Source organism: Rhamphochromis longiceps, linkage group LG1 (assembly GCF_057381845.1).
Source record: "Rhamphochromis longiceps isolate RC_006_pf linkage group LG1, R_longiceps_female_GT1.1, whole genome shotgun sequence".
In the NCBI taxonomy this organism is placed as follows: domain Eukaryota; kingdom Metazoa; phylum Chordata; class Actinopteri; order Cichliformes; family Cichlidae; genus Rhamphochromis; species Rhamphochromis longiceps.
The window spans coordinates 5,048,948-5,062,430 of NC_140557.1; the positions used below are offsets into that span (position 1 = coordinate 5,048,948).

The 13,483-nt window shown below is 36.3% G+C and overlaps 1 protein-coding gene across 1 annotated transcript; it reads left to right on the forward strand.

Annotated features, from left to right (window-relative positions):
• The first annotated feature begins 367 nt into the window (after positions 1–367).
• LOC146678157 (adhesion G protein-coupled receptor G2-like) lies at positions 368–12,560 on the forward strand. The gene is made up of 13 exons (XM_085411888.1): positions 368–506; positions 3,655–3,730; positions 3,870–4,011; positions 4,280–4,399; positions 5,113–5,238; positions 5,360–5,405; positions 5,716–5,810; positions 8,044–8,162; positions 8,504–8,772; positions 8,849–8,945; positions 9,223–9,349; positions 9,521–9,677; positions 12,288–12,560. Exons 1-13 carry the CDS (start codon positions 368–370, stop codon positions 12,380–12,382), a joined length of 1,608 nt encoding a protein of 535 aa, XP_085268014.1. The 3' UTR covers positions 12,383–12,560.
• The last annotated feature ends 923 nt before the right edge of the window (positions 12,561–13,483 follow it).

A 13,483-nucleotide genomic window follows, 5' to 3' on the forward strand; every position in this document is an offset into this window, starting at 1 on the left:
GTGTTGATGCTAATAACAAGGGTTGTTAGTGTTATTAGGGTCATTCGACTTTATACTTTTTTTAATTTGTGATTTTGTTTCAATGTATTTCTTAGGATTACTGGTAGTAGAAATAGGAGGAGTAGAAGTTGAATTCGTTTTATTTCTATACCTGTGTTTTTTATAACTTGGTACAGTCTCTAAAACTCAAAATCTTTATGTAGAAAACATATTTTGCATTGTTCTGATGATGAGTCTTCAGGGTGATGATGATCTACCTTCAGCATAATAGCAACAAAATAAATTTTGTGCTAATCTAAAAAAAATTAAGACATTTTAATCAGAAAAGAACTTTGACTGAAAAGCATTGCCTTTTTTTCCATTCTAAATGAGAGAGTCTCTTTACAGGAAGAAGAGCTGGATATTCTGGTGGTTGATGCCTTTTATGTCTTATTACATGCTTTATCAGAATTGTCTGTCGGAACAGTATTTCTGTAGGACTGCATGCAATATATCAGCTACAATAAGTAAGTTGTTATATTAACTACTGTAACAAAAGAATGACTTTATTACTGGAACAGCCAGACAATTTAGATTCTAACCTAAGAAACAAGGCTTATTCACTTTTTCTTTTTGCCTTTTATGAGTTTGAATAAAGTAAACTCAGCTTGTTTTCTGTCAATTTTAGCTACATGTGTTTCTTTCTTTTATACTATATAAAAAGTCTGTACACACTATATTCTACCACAGCCCTAAAATGTCACGTCCCTTTAAATTACATTAAATTACGTTACTACACTTTAGAAGAACACATCCTATCCTCAGTGTACTGTCTGCAGCTACTGTAGACACTACGTCATCCTTTAAATTTGAAAAACATTATTACTGAAAGACTCATGTGAAGTCACATGAGCAAATATTTTATTTACCACAGAACATAAATAACATAAAAGATGCTTAAACTGAGACATTTGTCACAGGCTGGGTCTCTGACCCAGCGCTCTGAGTTCATGTTTGTATTTGTCTCATTTTGTTATGTGATTTAGTTTGTGTTATTTCCTATCTGCCTTTAGTTTAGGCAGTTATTGTTCCTGGGTTTTCTATGTTTTGGGGTTTTGTATTTATTCATCACGTATTAGGTCTGTTAAGTTGTGTTGTCATGTTTAGTTTTAGTATTTCCTGTTTTATTTTGACAATGTCATGTGTTCTTTGTTCATTGTATTTAGCTTTCCTCTCCCGGTCCTGTCATTAGGTTTATGTCTGTCAGCTGTTCCCCCATGTGTCCCCACTTCCCCTGATCACCTCATGTCTGTATTTAAGCCTTTTGTTTTCTTCATGCCATTGTCGGTTCGTCTGTTTACCTCAGCCATAGTTCTAGTTTTCGTCTGTTAGTTCCACGTTAGTCTTAGTCTGTTTATCTCACCAGAGTTACAGTTATAGTCTTAGTCTTTGCCTGTTATTTTCCACCTCAGTTATAGTTATAGTTTTTGGTCTTAGTACCTTTAGTGTTTTGTTTCTTAGTGTTTTGCCAGTTTAGTGTTTTGTTTCTTAGTGTTTTGCCAGTTTGTTTTGGTTTCCTGGTTTAACCCTGCCGTCATTTAAATAAAGCCTCACCTTTCTGTTAAACCTTACTACTCCTCATCGTCATCTGCTTTTGGGTCCTGTTTCCACACACACCGGCGCACCCCGCCGTGACAACATTTTACAATTTTAAGCACAAAATTAGCTCATTTTAAAATTGATGTTTGCTACAGGTGCATGTTTACCTTGGTCTTCTTTTCAAAGCAGTTTGAAGACCTCTGGGAATGGAGGTTCTGAGTTTTTGTAGTTTTGGTGTTTGAATTTGGTCTCCTGTTTGCCTGCTGAAGAGTTTGTAGTCATCTTTGACATTGTTTTCATTTAATGAGGCAGCAAATGTTCTGTATAAGTGAAAGATCTGGACTGCAGGAGAGGCCATTCAGTACCCGGAGTCTTCTCTGACAAAGCCGTGCTGTTGTAGCATTATGCAGTTTTGCAATGTCCTGCTTTTTATTAGGATTTTTTTCATATACAGAAAATGGAACATTGCAGATGACAGTTCAGATTAGAAGTCCATTGACAATGGTAATTCAAAATTTCTGGTGATGCCCTTCACTCCCGCCACCCAATGAAAACAGACAGCCAGTGGCCACAGCCCCGTCCTCCAGGGCATGAAGCAGGTATGGAGGAGATCCTGTGGTGTTCGATACTGCAGACCATAATATCCTATTAGAGCATTTACAGCATGCTCTAGGTATTACAGGTACTGCTTTGCATTGCTTTTTGTATCACGTCTATTTAATAGACTCCAATTTGTTCATGTAAATGGAGAGTCCTCTTCACACAATGAGGTTAATTATGGAGTTCCACAGGGTTCAGTGCTAGGACCAATTCTGTTTACATTGTACATGCTTCCCTTAGGCAGTATCATCAGAAGACATAGCATACATTTTCACTGCTATGCAGATGACACTCAACTTTGTCTATGATCCATGAAGCCAAAGAACACACACCAATTAGTTAAACTTTTTGTGTCTTAAACACAAAAAGACCTGGGTGGCAGCTAACTTTCTGCTTCTAAATTCGGATAACACTGAGGTTATTGTAGTCTGCCTTGAAAATATAGTATCTAACCAATATGTACACAGCAAAATCTCCAGTGTTAAATTAACACTAGAGAGAAAATAACTCAAAATGTTAGAAATTTTCCAGTGTTAGAAAATCAGCACTGCTCAGTGTTAGCCATTGTTAATCTTCAAAACTAACTAGGTTACTTTTAAACATATAACACTGTCAAAAGTGTTAATTTAACACTCAACAGTGTTGTATTTAACACTCAGAGGTGTGCACCCATATAGACACTCTCTAGTGTTAATTTAACACTGGAGATTTTGCTGTGTGGAAACATTCCTTGGCCCATTAAGTAATGTCAGTGACACAATCATGCCAGTGAGTGATTAATAAACATTTTCAGCCTCGTCCTTTATGCACAAAGACATCTTCAGTTTCTCTGAATCTTTTGATTATGTTATGCACTGAAGATGATGAGAGTTGCAAACCCTTTGCAATTTGATGTTGAGGAACATTTGAAGTATTGTACGATATTTTTACACACTCTTCCATAGATTAGAGAGCTTCAGCCCATTTTTACTTCTGAGAGACTGCCTCTCTAAGACATCTCTTTTATAGCTAATTATATTAAAGACCTGATATCAGTCAACTTAATTACTTGCTAAATGTTCTCTCAGATGAAACCTTTTCATCTTTCTTGCTTTTTCAGCCATTTGCTGCATCATGACATTTTTTGCTGAACTGTAGCAAACATCGGGTTTGATTTCATTTGAAAGTCTTTTGGTTTTCTTTTCATTTTTTTTTTTTTTTTTTACCAAATTTAACAAACATTCCAACTCTTCTGGAATTCAGGTTTTATATATTACAACTTGTTTTAAACAGTCATTATTCTAACATGGTAAAATAGCATTTAAAAATGAACCTCTAATGCCTTCCTCTCACATCTCCATTTCCCAATAAATGTCTTCATAAAGAAATGTGAAATTGGTGTTTTGAGATTAAACCTTCATATATTCTGTGGATATGAGGGGTGCTTTAATTAAACTGTACAAGGGTTCAATGTGTGTTCTTACATTTTGTCTACAGGTCGTAATCAGGCCGAGTGTTGTATGAATTATACAGATAATGTTTTGAACGGGGGAAACCTCAATGACACTTTGAGGTAAACATTTGAATTATTTATAATACATTGTGTGTGTGTGTGTGGGGGGGGGGAATTTAACACTTGACTGTTTTCTACATTAATAAAAGGATGTAAATTGTTAATATTGTGTTAATATTTTTGCATTCTACTCCCCAAGAGCCATTTGGACTCTAGAGAAGGTTCTAGAGGGAACAGAGGTGAATGGGAGCATGCAATTGTATGTAAAGACTTTTGTCGCTCTTCTGCACAAACCCAGTGGTCCCTTCGGAGGCCTTGAAATTTATGCCAATGACACAAAGGTAAAAAAATTAAAAATATTCACACAATCTTATTGAACAGTAGTTTGTAGTCAGACTCCACATGTAGTCAGAAATACCTTCCAAGTAGTGATGTACAGAGCTGATATTTAGATCCAATGTTGAGCGTGAGTCAGGTATTGATAACGACCGGCTTATTTAAGATCTGATCCACTGTATTCAATCTAATGTTGTTCTGTTCGAGGTAATTTTAGTGAACGTAATCTAAACTAAATCTTTTTCTATTCTTGGCATGTTGATGCTGATACAGGTAACACCAGATGTGCCTCTTCTCAACAGTAAAGTCATTGTCCAGCTGCCAAGAGAACTGGGTGCTGGACCGAATAACACGTTTGTGTTCTGCATGTTTAAATGGCCTCAAACAAATAAGGTCATAAACTACACTTCTTATTTAAAAACATGTAGAAAAAGGATGTGGTGAGCTATAGAATAATATGATCTTTGTATTTACACATTAAATTTAAACTACTGCTCATGGAGCTTGTGGGTTTTGCTTGTTTCAGTCTAATAAAATAACATTTGGATTTTTTTCTTTTTCTTTGTCAGGTTATATATTTCTTTTGTTTACCACTTGTTAGGAAATGTACTCCTGTTTATTTTCACATCATTATAAAGTTGTTTTAATCAAATTTACATGTCCTTAACAAAGGAGGGGTGTATACACATGGCATACAAAAAAAAACAATCAGATTTTAAAATCCCAGCTTAACAAGCCTATCAAGCTTACTTTCACCAGCTACACCTAACAGCCAATAAAATTAAACCCTGAATTTGAAGCTTCTGAATTTGCTGGATGCTTGAATTATTTGTCCAGCGGGGAATTTGTATTCTTTAGCATAGTGACATTATTTTATTAACACGTGAAATGTAAAATTAGTACACATATTTTTGAAGGAAGTTGAGTACATCAGGAAAGAATCATCACCTTTTTTTCTAACAAAATGTAAATGAGTTGCATATCAAACAGTGTAAGTAGATCACTTAGTAGTGTTTTTCCATTTAACACAGAAGATTCAGAAAATAATATTAAAATTGTCTTTGCAAAATTGTTAAACCAGCTGACAAATTTGCATTTTATTGTAGAGCGTTTTTGAAAGCCCACATGAAGTATATGATCAAAGACTGGTTGGTCTGAGTGTGCAGGGCAAGAAGATATCAGGACTGCAGGAGCGCATCAACATCACGATGGAGTTTACCAAGAAAATCGACGTAACTATGCTTTTTTGAACATTTATTTCAGTCTTACCTCCTGTAATTTAATTGCACAATTAGTTGACACATATAATATTCTGTACATTTTGTACAAACATGAAATATGTTTGTGTCATAGGAAACTCAAAAACCCTCGTGTCAGTTCTTTAATTATTCAACATACAGTAAGTATCACATCTGTCATGAACAGTAATGTACACTGCTCAAACATTAAATAACGGAACACCTTTTAATCAGAGTACAGCAACAAGTCAGTTAATCTTATGGGACACATTACCCATTCCACTTGATTATAGATATCCATCACGATTTATTCCCCCCTGAAAATCGAATCTTTTTTGAGCAGTATAGCGTAACAATATTTTCATAAGTTAGACTCATTGTGGTTTGTGTTTTCACTCATGGCCACTTAACTGAGCTGATGTTCAGAAATGTGATCTTTTGCGTAATGGATCTGTTTCGTTTGCTTACCAGCTTTTAGAGAGGATGGCTGCGTCACACACTGGACACATCGTCAGAATAACATCACCTGTTCCTGCAACCACCTCACATACTTTGGTATCCTCATAGTAAGACTGGGCTCATTTATTATTTAAAGAGGCCATTGTTTGTCCATTGTTCTTCACTTCTATCAACAAACACTTATCAGCAAACACTTATCTGAATTGCCTCAAACTTTGCAGCTTCACAAGGACATGCCAGACCATTACTCACTTTACCTTAATTCTGCCTTCAAACAGGCTTTTCAAGTGGTGTTAGGAAAGAGACCGCAAGCTAAAAATACACTGCAAAGTTTAGTCATACTAATGGGTTTAAAAGTCACACAGCTTCTCAGAAAGATAACTTTTTACAATATCTTATTTAGATCTTCAGTATCCTTTAACCTTTAAAGGTTGAGACCACAAACCACAAAATTGTACAGCTACATTTGGTAGCCGTGCACACTACCACACACACACACACACACACACACACACACACACACACACACACACACACACACACACACACACACAAACACACACACACACATGTGCGGACAGAGCAACTGACTGCTTGCATGTGAGGTCTTTAGAAGTAATAGTTATAGTAACTAATACACAGGTTACTTTGCATTCATTGAATTAGTACAACTAAAGAAGGAAAAAAGAAAAAGCATCTTTTATATGTTAACAAATCTCTTTCAAATCTCTTTTCTAAAAAAAACGTCTAAATAGAGACATTCACTTAATTTCAACATTTTCCCTTTCTTTATAGTTCAAGAAGATCATTTCTTTATAACTCTTTTTGAACTGTTTTATCTTTGGTTATTGCTTTAATTCCATATTCAAACTGTTCTACAGTTTCACTCCATGCACAGAAACAAAAAGCTTTTTCTTGCAGTACATACCTCCCCTATATTGAAGTTACAAAAACCCCTTAAATTATAACTTCTTTCCAAAAAAACATACTCTGAATATTATTGCAAAAATAGTGAGTTTGTATGATCCCCATAAGCTGCATTGTGGATGATTCGAACTACTTTTTTTTGAAGAGTACAAAGTGAATGTAATGTTTTTTAAGTTTTTCATCCATTATTTTCCCCAGTAATCAATTTTCACTGACTCTTTCAATATCAACACCAGTACTATTTCCAAATAACATAATTTTAGTTTTATTCAAATTTAATGATAATTTGTTTTTATCCAGCCAGAACTTTACTTTACTTATTTCATTAGTCATATGATCCAATAAATTCTGCTTCCATAGTGTTTCTTTTTTTTTATTTTGTTTTTTTAAGTGCTTGACGCGCTCCGATGGCACATGCATGTGGGTTTGGTATACAGCTTTTTGAATCTTTCTCCTTTCATAAAATCACATTTGATTCCTTAGTAATCTGCAGTTTAATGTATTTTTAATTTTTCTGGAGGGAGTAGTGAATATCTATGTATCTATCAGAATCATTTATCATTTAGAATCATTTATTTGGCCAAGTTTGTGCGCGCAAACAAGGACGGTTCACTTTGCTCTCTGCATGCAAAGGAAAAACAACATTTTTGCCATGTTACGGCTCTTCTATATAATAAATACACCGTTTAACCTACACATTCACTGAGTGTCAAAATTATGCATACAAATAAAATAACAAATATAATTTGTTATAATTGTAGATACATTTGTTGTGCATTTTCTTCTTTTCCTTCTTTTCAGTTTGGTGTCATTCTTGATGGTGCCACTAGAAGACACCAAAATAAAAAGATTTCTTGTACAGAATTCTACCTTCACCTGCTCTGCTCAACTTGTTTTCATTCAAATTACTATCCTGCCATTCTTGAAAACAGTGCCAAACTGTAACAGTGCTGTCGGTTATTGTATGCCTTTCCTGTATTGCAGCTATGTTGTATTGGTTGCTCGTGCTTGATTACCTACACTTTGCCTACCTTAATTCTGTGTATTTCATTGCATGTTATTGTCTCTTGTTATTTTATGCTTGTTATGATTGTATAAAGCATATTTAGTTAATGCTTTATTTTATTTTTCAGATTTATTCAGCTGTTCTTTTAACTTTCTTTTTAGCCCTGCCCCCATTTTCTTCAAGGGACTTGTACCATCAGAAATAAGAAAGCATACTTAATAACTTAGCAGGTTAAATAAAGTTACATTTGCAGTGTAAAAAAATAATAAGTAAGACAAGTATTTGCTTCCAACATGTTGTACCTGTTGGTCTGTTGACCTGTCATCGAGCAGAAGGTGAAAAGGCTTCTGACTAATTGTTATAATACAAATAGTACAAGATGATATAAACATGTGTTTTCTCCACAGATAACTGATCCTTCCATCACAAAGAAAGACCAAGAGATTTTAACACACATTACTGTGATTGGCTGTAGTATTTCCCTTTTTACTTTGGTCATAGCCATTTTGCTCTTTATTACAAACAGGTAATAAATTCATTTTTTCATATTCTTCCCATCTTCATCAGTCCTTCCTCTTTCACACTTTTAGTACCTCCTGTAATCTGATTTGCCTCTGCTGTTGTCCCCTTTTCTCAAACATCCTCATACCTTTGACATATGAGTAGCCTGTTTTTATCTTTCAGTTGCCTTAAAACATACTGAAATCTTCCTCCATTCACTGGCATTCACTGATCTTCTTACATCAAATGCTATTCTTACTCTATAAATAACTCTTCATCATTTCTTTCTTCTCTTGTTATGGTCTACCATTCCTCCAGTTGTGATACAGTATGTTACTTAACACAGATCAATTCTCTGTGTGACAGAAAACTCAGACAAGATGTCTCTATGAAGGTCCACATCAACCTTGTAATTGCCCTGATGCTCCTCAACCTGCACTTCCTGCCCAGTCAGGCAGTGGCAGCAGGGTCTTCCTCTGGACTTTGCTTATACATGGCTCTTTTACTTCATTATTCTCTGCTAGCCACTTTCAGCTGGATGGCCTTGGAAGGTTTCCACTTATATCTTCTCTTAGTCAAAGTCTTCAACATCTATGTCAAGAAATACCTGCTCAAACTCGGCGTGGTGGGATGGGGTGAGTGGAATCAATTAGGGAGGGAGCTGTCATTATCAATGTGGATGTAGATATTAATTAATTAATTTTGATCAAGGTGTCCCTGCCATGATTGTGTCAGTGGTGGTGATCATAGACAGAACGTTTTATGGCCTTACCCCTCTGGACGCATCTAACTCCTCCAGTACTGCAATGTAAGATTTGCCAGCATGTAAAATCAAGAATAATGATTCACATTTTCACATTTACTTATTAACTGTTTTGCCAATCAGAGTTTCTGTAAACATGCATGTTGGAGAAGCAGAAAGCTCCTTTTCACCAAGCATCTAATTTGCTAAAATTGAAACATTAATTCCTTTTTAGCTCTGGTGATGCTTTTACTGCACTACCTGCATTAATGTTTCTTTTACAGAACGCATCATTGATTTTTCAATTTTGGAGGTTAAAACATGATCTGTTCTTTCTTTTTAGATGTTATATAACCAATGACAAGGTAAAGTGGACTACAGCGGGATTGTTCAGCTTGGTGTTCCTCTTTAATGTAATCATGTTTGGGGTGACAGTCAGACAAGTTTTTATTCTCCACCACACCAGAGAGGTAATTATCTAGTCTTAAAAATAATATATGAGTAGTAATCCATCAGTGTATTCATTGGAAACTATAAACTAGCAATGAAGTGTTTGTTGTTTTTTTAAATGACAATTTAAGGTCTCAAGTCAAATTTAAAACTGTCTGTAACCTGCTTCTATTCTATATTTGGCAAATCAGTTTGGGCAGAATAACCTTGACAAATTCAAGAAAGACATTTGCTCCCTGGCTGGAGTCATGACTCTGCTCGGTATTACCTGGGGCCTGGTCCTTTTTTCATTCGGTCCCCTGACCACTCCTGCCCTCTACCTCTTCTGCATCTTGAACTCCCTGCAAGGTCTGTAAACTCTCTCACACACACACACACACACACACACACACACACACACACACACACACACACACACACACACACACACAGTTGAGTATGTGGGTTCTGGCCGAGACTCAATATCTCATGTCAATATCTCTGTTCCTTGACACGGATGAAACTGATGACAAGGCTTGCTTTTCTAGTAAGGGAGCTGCTGCCTCACAGCATCACACTGATTCCACCAAACGTTGTCACCCATGGTGCAGCAATCAGCACATCATGCTCTGTGTTTGCTCCACGCCATGCCTTAGGCAGAATCAGGAGACATTGCTGAACATAATGTTCAGGATCCATTGCAGATGTTGCTGACTCCAGCTTAAACAGGCCTGACTGTGAAGTTCAGTCATGTTAAGCCCTGTGAGACTGGAGATTGACTGTTTGCAGCCTATTCAGGATTGCCTGGGTAGAGTTTTGTCAGCCATATTGTCCTGCAAACCTTGACTTCAAATCTGTGGAAGGCAGTGTTGGGTAAGTTACTTTAAATTAGTAACTTAGTTACATTACTAGTTACTTCTATCAAAAGTAACTCAGTTACTTCAAGTTACTCGTTACTTTCAGAGTAACTAGTTACTAGGGAAAGTAACTTTGGTTTTACTCAGAATTCTCTTGTTAATGTGTTGCTTCCGTAACTGGATACCCAGCAAGATTGCCAGTCTTCTAGCTTGCTTACTTGACACAAGTGCACTGTGCCACCTACCAACAGAAAGGAAAACAATAATGTGCACATTTCCACGAGAGAAATCCCACGCCTGATTCTATCCTAGCCTGCTTTTTACATCCAACACAAAAACCGCAGTCGTGGTGCTTTCGATTGTACTCAGAACTTGGAAATGCTGCCTTCTGAATAGGAAGATGTAGGTAACACCAGACTGCAGATGAGCTGCATACAGGGCTGGACTGGGACAAAAAAATCATCCCGGGCATTTTGACTAGAGACCGGCCCACCATTATAGGAAAAATCATAAAGCCTTTGAATGAAAACAAACACTGTTGTGACAGTGATGTACACTGTTCTGATGGTATATATGTATCAATTTATCAATCGTTTGTTGTAAGATTCAGATAATTATTTTTTAAAAGCGAGACATTTTAAATGGGAATAAGAAAGAAAAGTATTTCTTTGTGCCCCCCTTTCCCTTTTAATGCCCTACATGGACCCCTGGCAACACTTTGCTAGACCCGCCCCTGCACAGTTACCAGCTGTGTCTCTCAGAAACAGTTCACAACTTCCCTTCAACTCATTCATGTCACCTAAAAGGTAAACCTGTTTCTCCATCACAGCTCTGATGATTCAGTAAGGACATCTCCTGGTTTCATCTTCATGTTTCCCTCTCACCACATAACCAAACCGATATCATGACCAGCAGGTTTACAGCTGAGGCTCCAGCAAACATCAACTGATACTAGAAATTAATATTAAATAAATTCTAACAACAGCTGATCAAGCTTAAACGTGCTGCTGTTGTTTAGCGCGAAATCCGCTGGTTTCCTCTTTCTGGCGCAAAGTGGGCGGTAAACAAACGAGAGAAAAGCCGATCAGCTGACCATTGATCAGTTTCATGACTGAAGTAGGGGAGGGTGAGAGGATGAGAGAAGAAGAGGCAGCTGTGCAGCGTAAACACAGAATAACTCCAGCTTTGTGTCTTTTTCATTGTAGCTGAAGTCCGGGACAAACTGTGTTTCTTTTCACCTCAATACGAAACGCATGATATTTTCTTTGAATACGAGACGATTCTGTTTTTTACTGGACGGTTGGCAACTCTAATAATTAACCTTATGAACAAAATAAAGTTCAACATCAGTAACATAGCACCACCCAGCTGTATAGAAACTCTGTCATGCTAGCTAGCACGCAGTACGAAAAAGTCAGCATAACGAAAATAAACTCCACATAAACTTGGTTCATATCTGACCCAGAGAGACTGCAGGTTATAACTTCTTACCTGAAGTTCAGTTCACCTGATACTCTCGGACCAGCGGCCGAGAGTATCAGGTGTCTCTCCTCTTGCCTCCCTTTTCTTTCATCCACCTGCTGGCCTCCACCACTTGCTAATGTTATTGAATCTGTGGAAGCTCCGCGATAGCCACCACACGAAGTAACGAATAACGAGCCTATCTAAATCCCAGTAACGAGTAACGCGTTCCCGGTTTTGGCATAATAACTAGTTACTCGCTCGTTACCACAATAATAACGTAGTTACTGTAACGCGTTACTTAATAACGAGTTAGTCCCAACACTGGTGGAAGGCTGCCTGCGGGTCCCAAGTGCTGACAGGGAGAGGAAACAGTCCTTTTGTGGTGTCCTCTTCTTTGGATGCCCACTTTGTTTGGTGTTTTTTTATGGGTGGACACACATACTCAACTCTGCTGCTTAATACAAAAATCCATTTTCATTATAGTTACCATTTAAGAGGAAACAGTAGTATAAGATTTTTTATTACATTTTACATAACATTAAAAAGGAAATCTCACTAGAGTTAAATTTGACACAGATGCATGATTTCATGAACTCATCCATTTCCCATCTAAACCTGAACATCTCTCTCTCTCTCTCTCTCTCCTTTGTGACTGCAGGTTTCTTCATCTTCCTTTGGTTTGTGATGTCACTGAGAAAGGCTAAAACCTCGACTACTAAGATGAGCAGTGAAACACGCAGCACTAACGGCTAGTTTAAACACTAGTAGCAACAACTTAATAAGAGTCTGTGTGTGTCGGTATAATTCATATTGTAATACAGTGACAACATGATTATGTCCTCTTTAAATCATGATGTTTATTTATACAACACCACATACAACAGTTTATTTATACAAGGCAGGTGAGCGAGAGTGAATATTAATGTTATGTTTGAAACTTTATTGATGAAATACCTAAAATCTTTGTGGTGAGGAATTAATCTCTCCTAAGAGCAACTTAGAGGATGTGTTCCCTTTGCATTGTAAGCTTTTCTATATAGCTTATAACTATATGGTTTATAATTTATGTCTCCCATATTTCCAACAACCATATCCATAGTCACATTCTGTGTATGCTACCATTGTATATAGTGTATTATCTTACTCATTTTATATTTTTTTATATTTTATTTGTATTTTTTATATTTTCCTTCAGCTATCTGTACCTGATAAAGCAAAAATTTTGCCACCGTGGGATCAATAAAGTCTTATCTTATATATATATGTACATTATAAGTTTGTATCCGAACATATATTCTTGTATACCTGTGTTCCCAATATTAAAAGCATAATGCTTGTTTTGCTGTTAGGAAAACTATTCTGTTTTACTGAGTTTATTACTAAAACAGAAGTAACATTAAATCTATCAGATCTAAAAACAGTTCCAACTTGATTCCTTAAAATCAGCTGATTTTTATTTATTTGTAGAATACGTTTGTAATGTAATGTAGCCAGACAGAATTTTCCTTTCATAAACTAGTAAAATTTAGAGTTGTAGCCATCTAAAGCCAAAATCTTGTTTCATTCCCTCACATCCTTTTTGTCTAAACAACTTTGAGCATCAACATGGGATGTATCACAGTTTTAGTATAAAAACTGCACCATTTTAATGCCTGTAATACCATTAGTTAATATAAACAAACAAATATGTACGCTATTTGAACTTTAAGATAATTTATTGGAGAACCCTTCAAAAGGTACATTTTGGGTGCAGTCCCAAGAGTCACATCACCAATATCGTGACCGAAATTAATTATGACATTTTTTTATTTTTTTACCTACTTTTGATATCATGCCAATATTTTCATTCTCTCT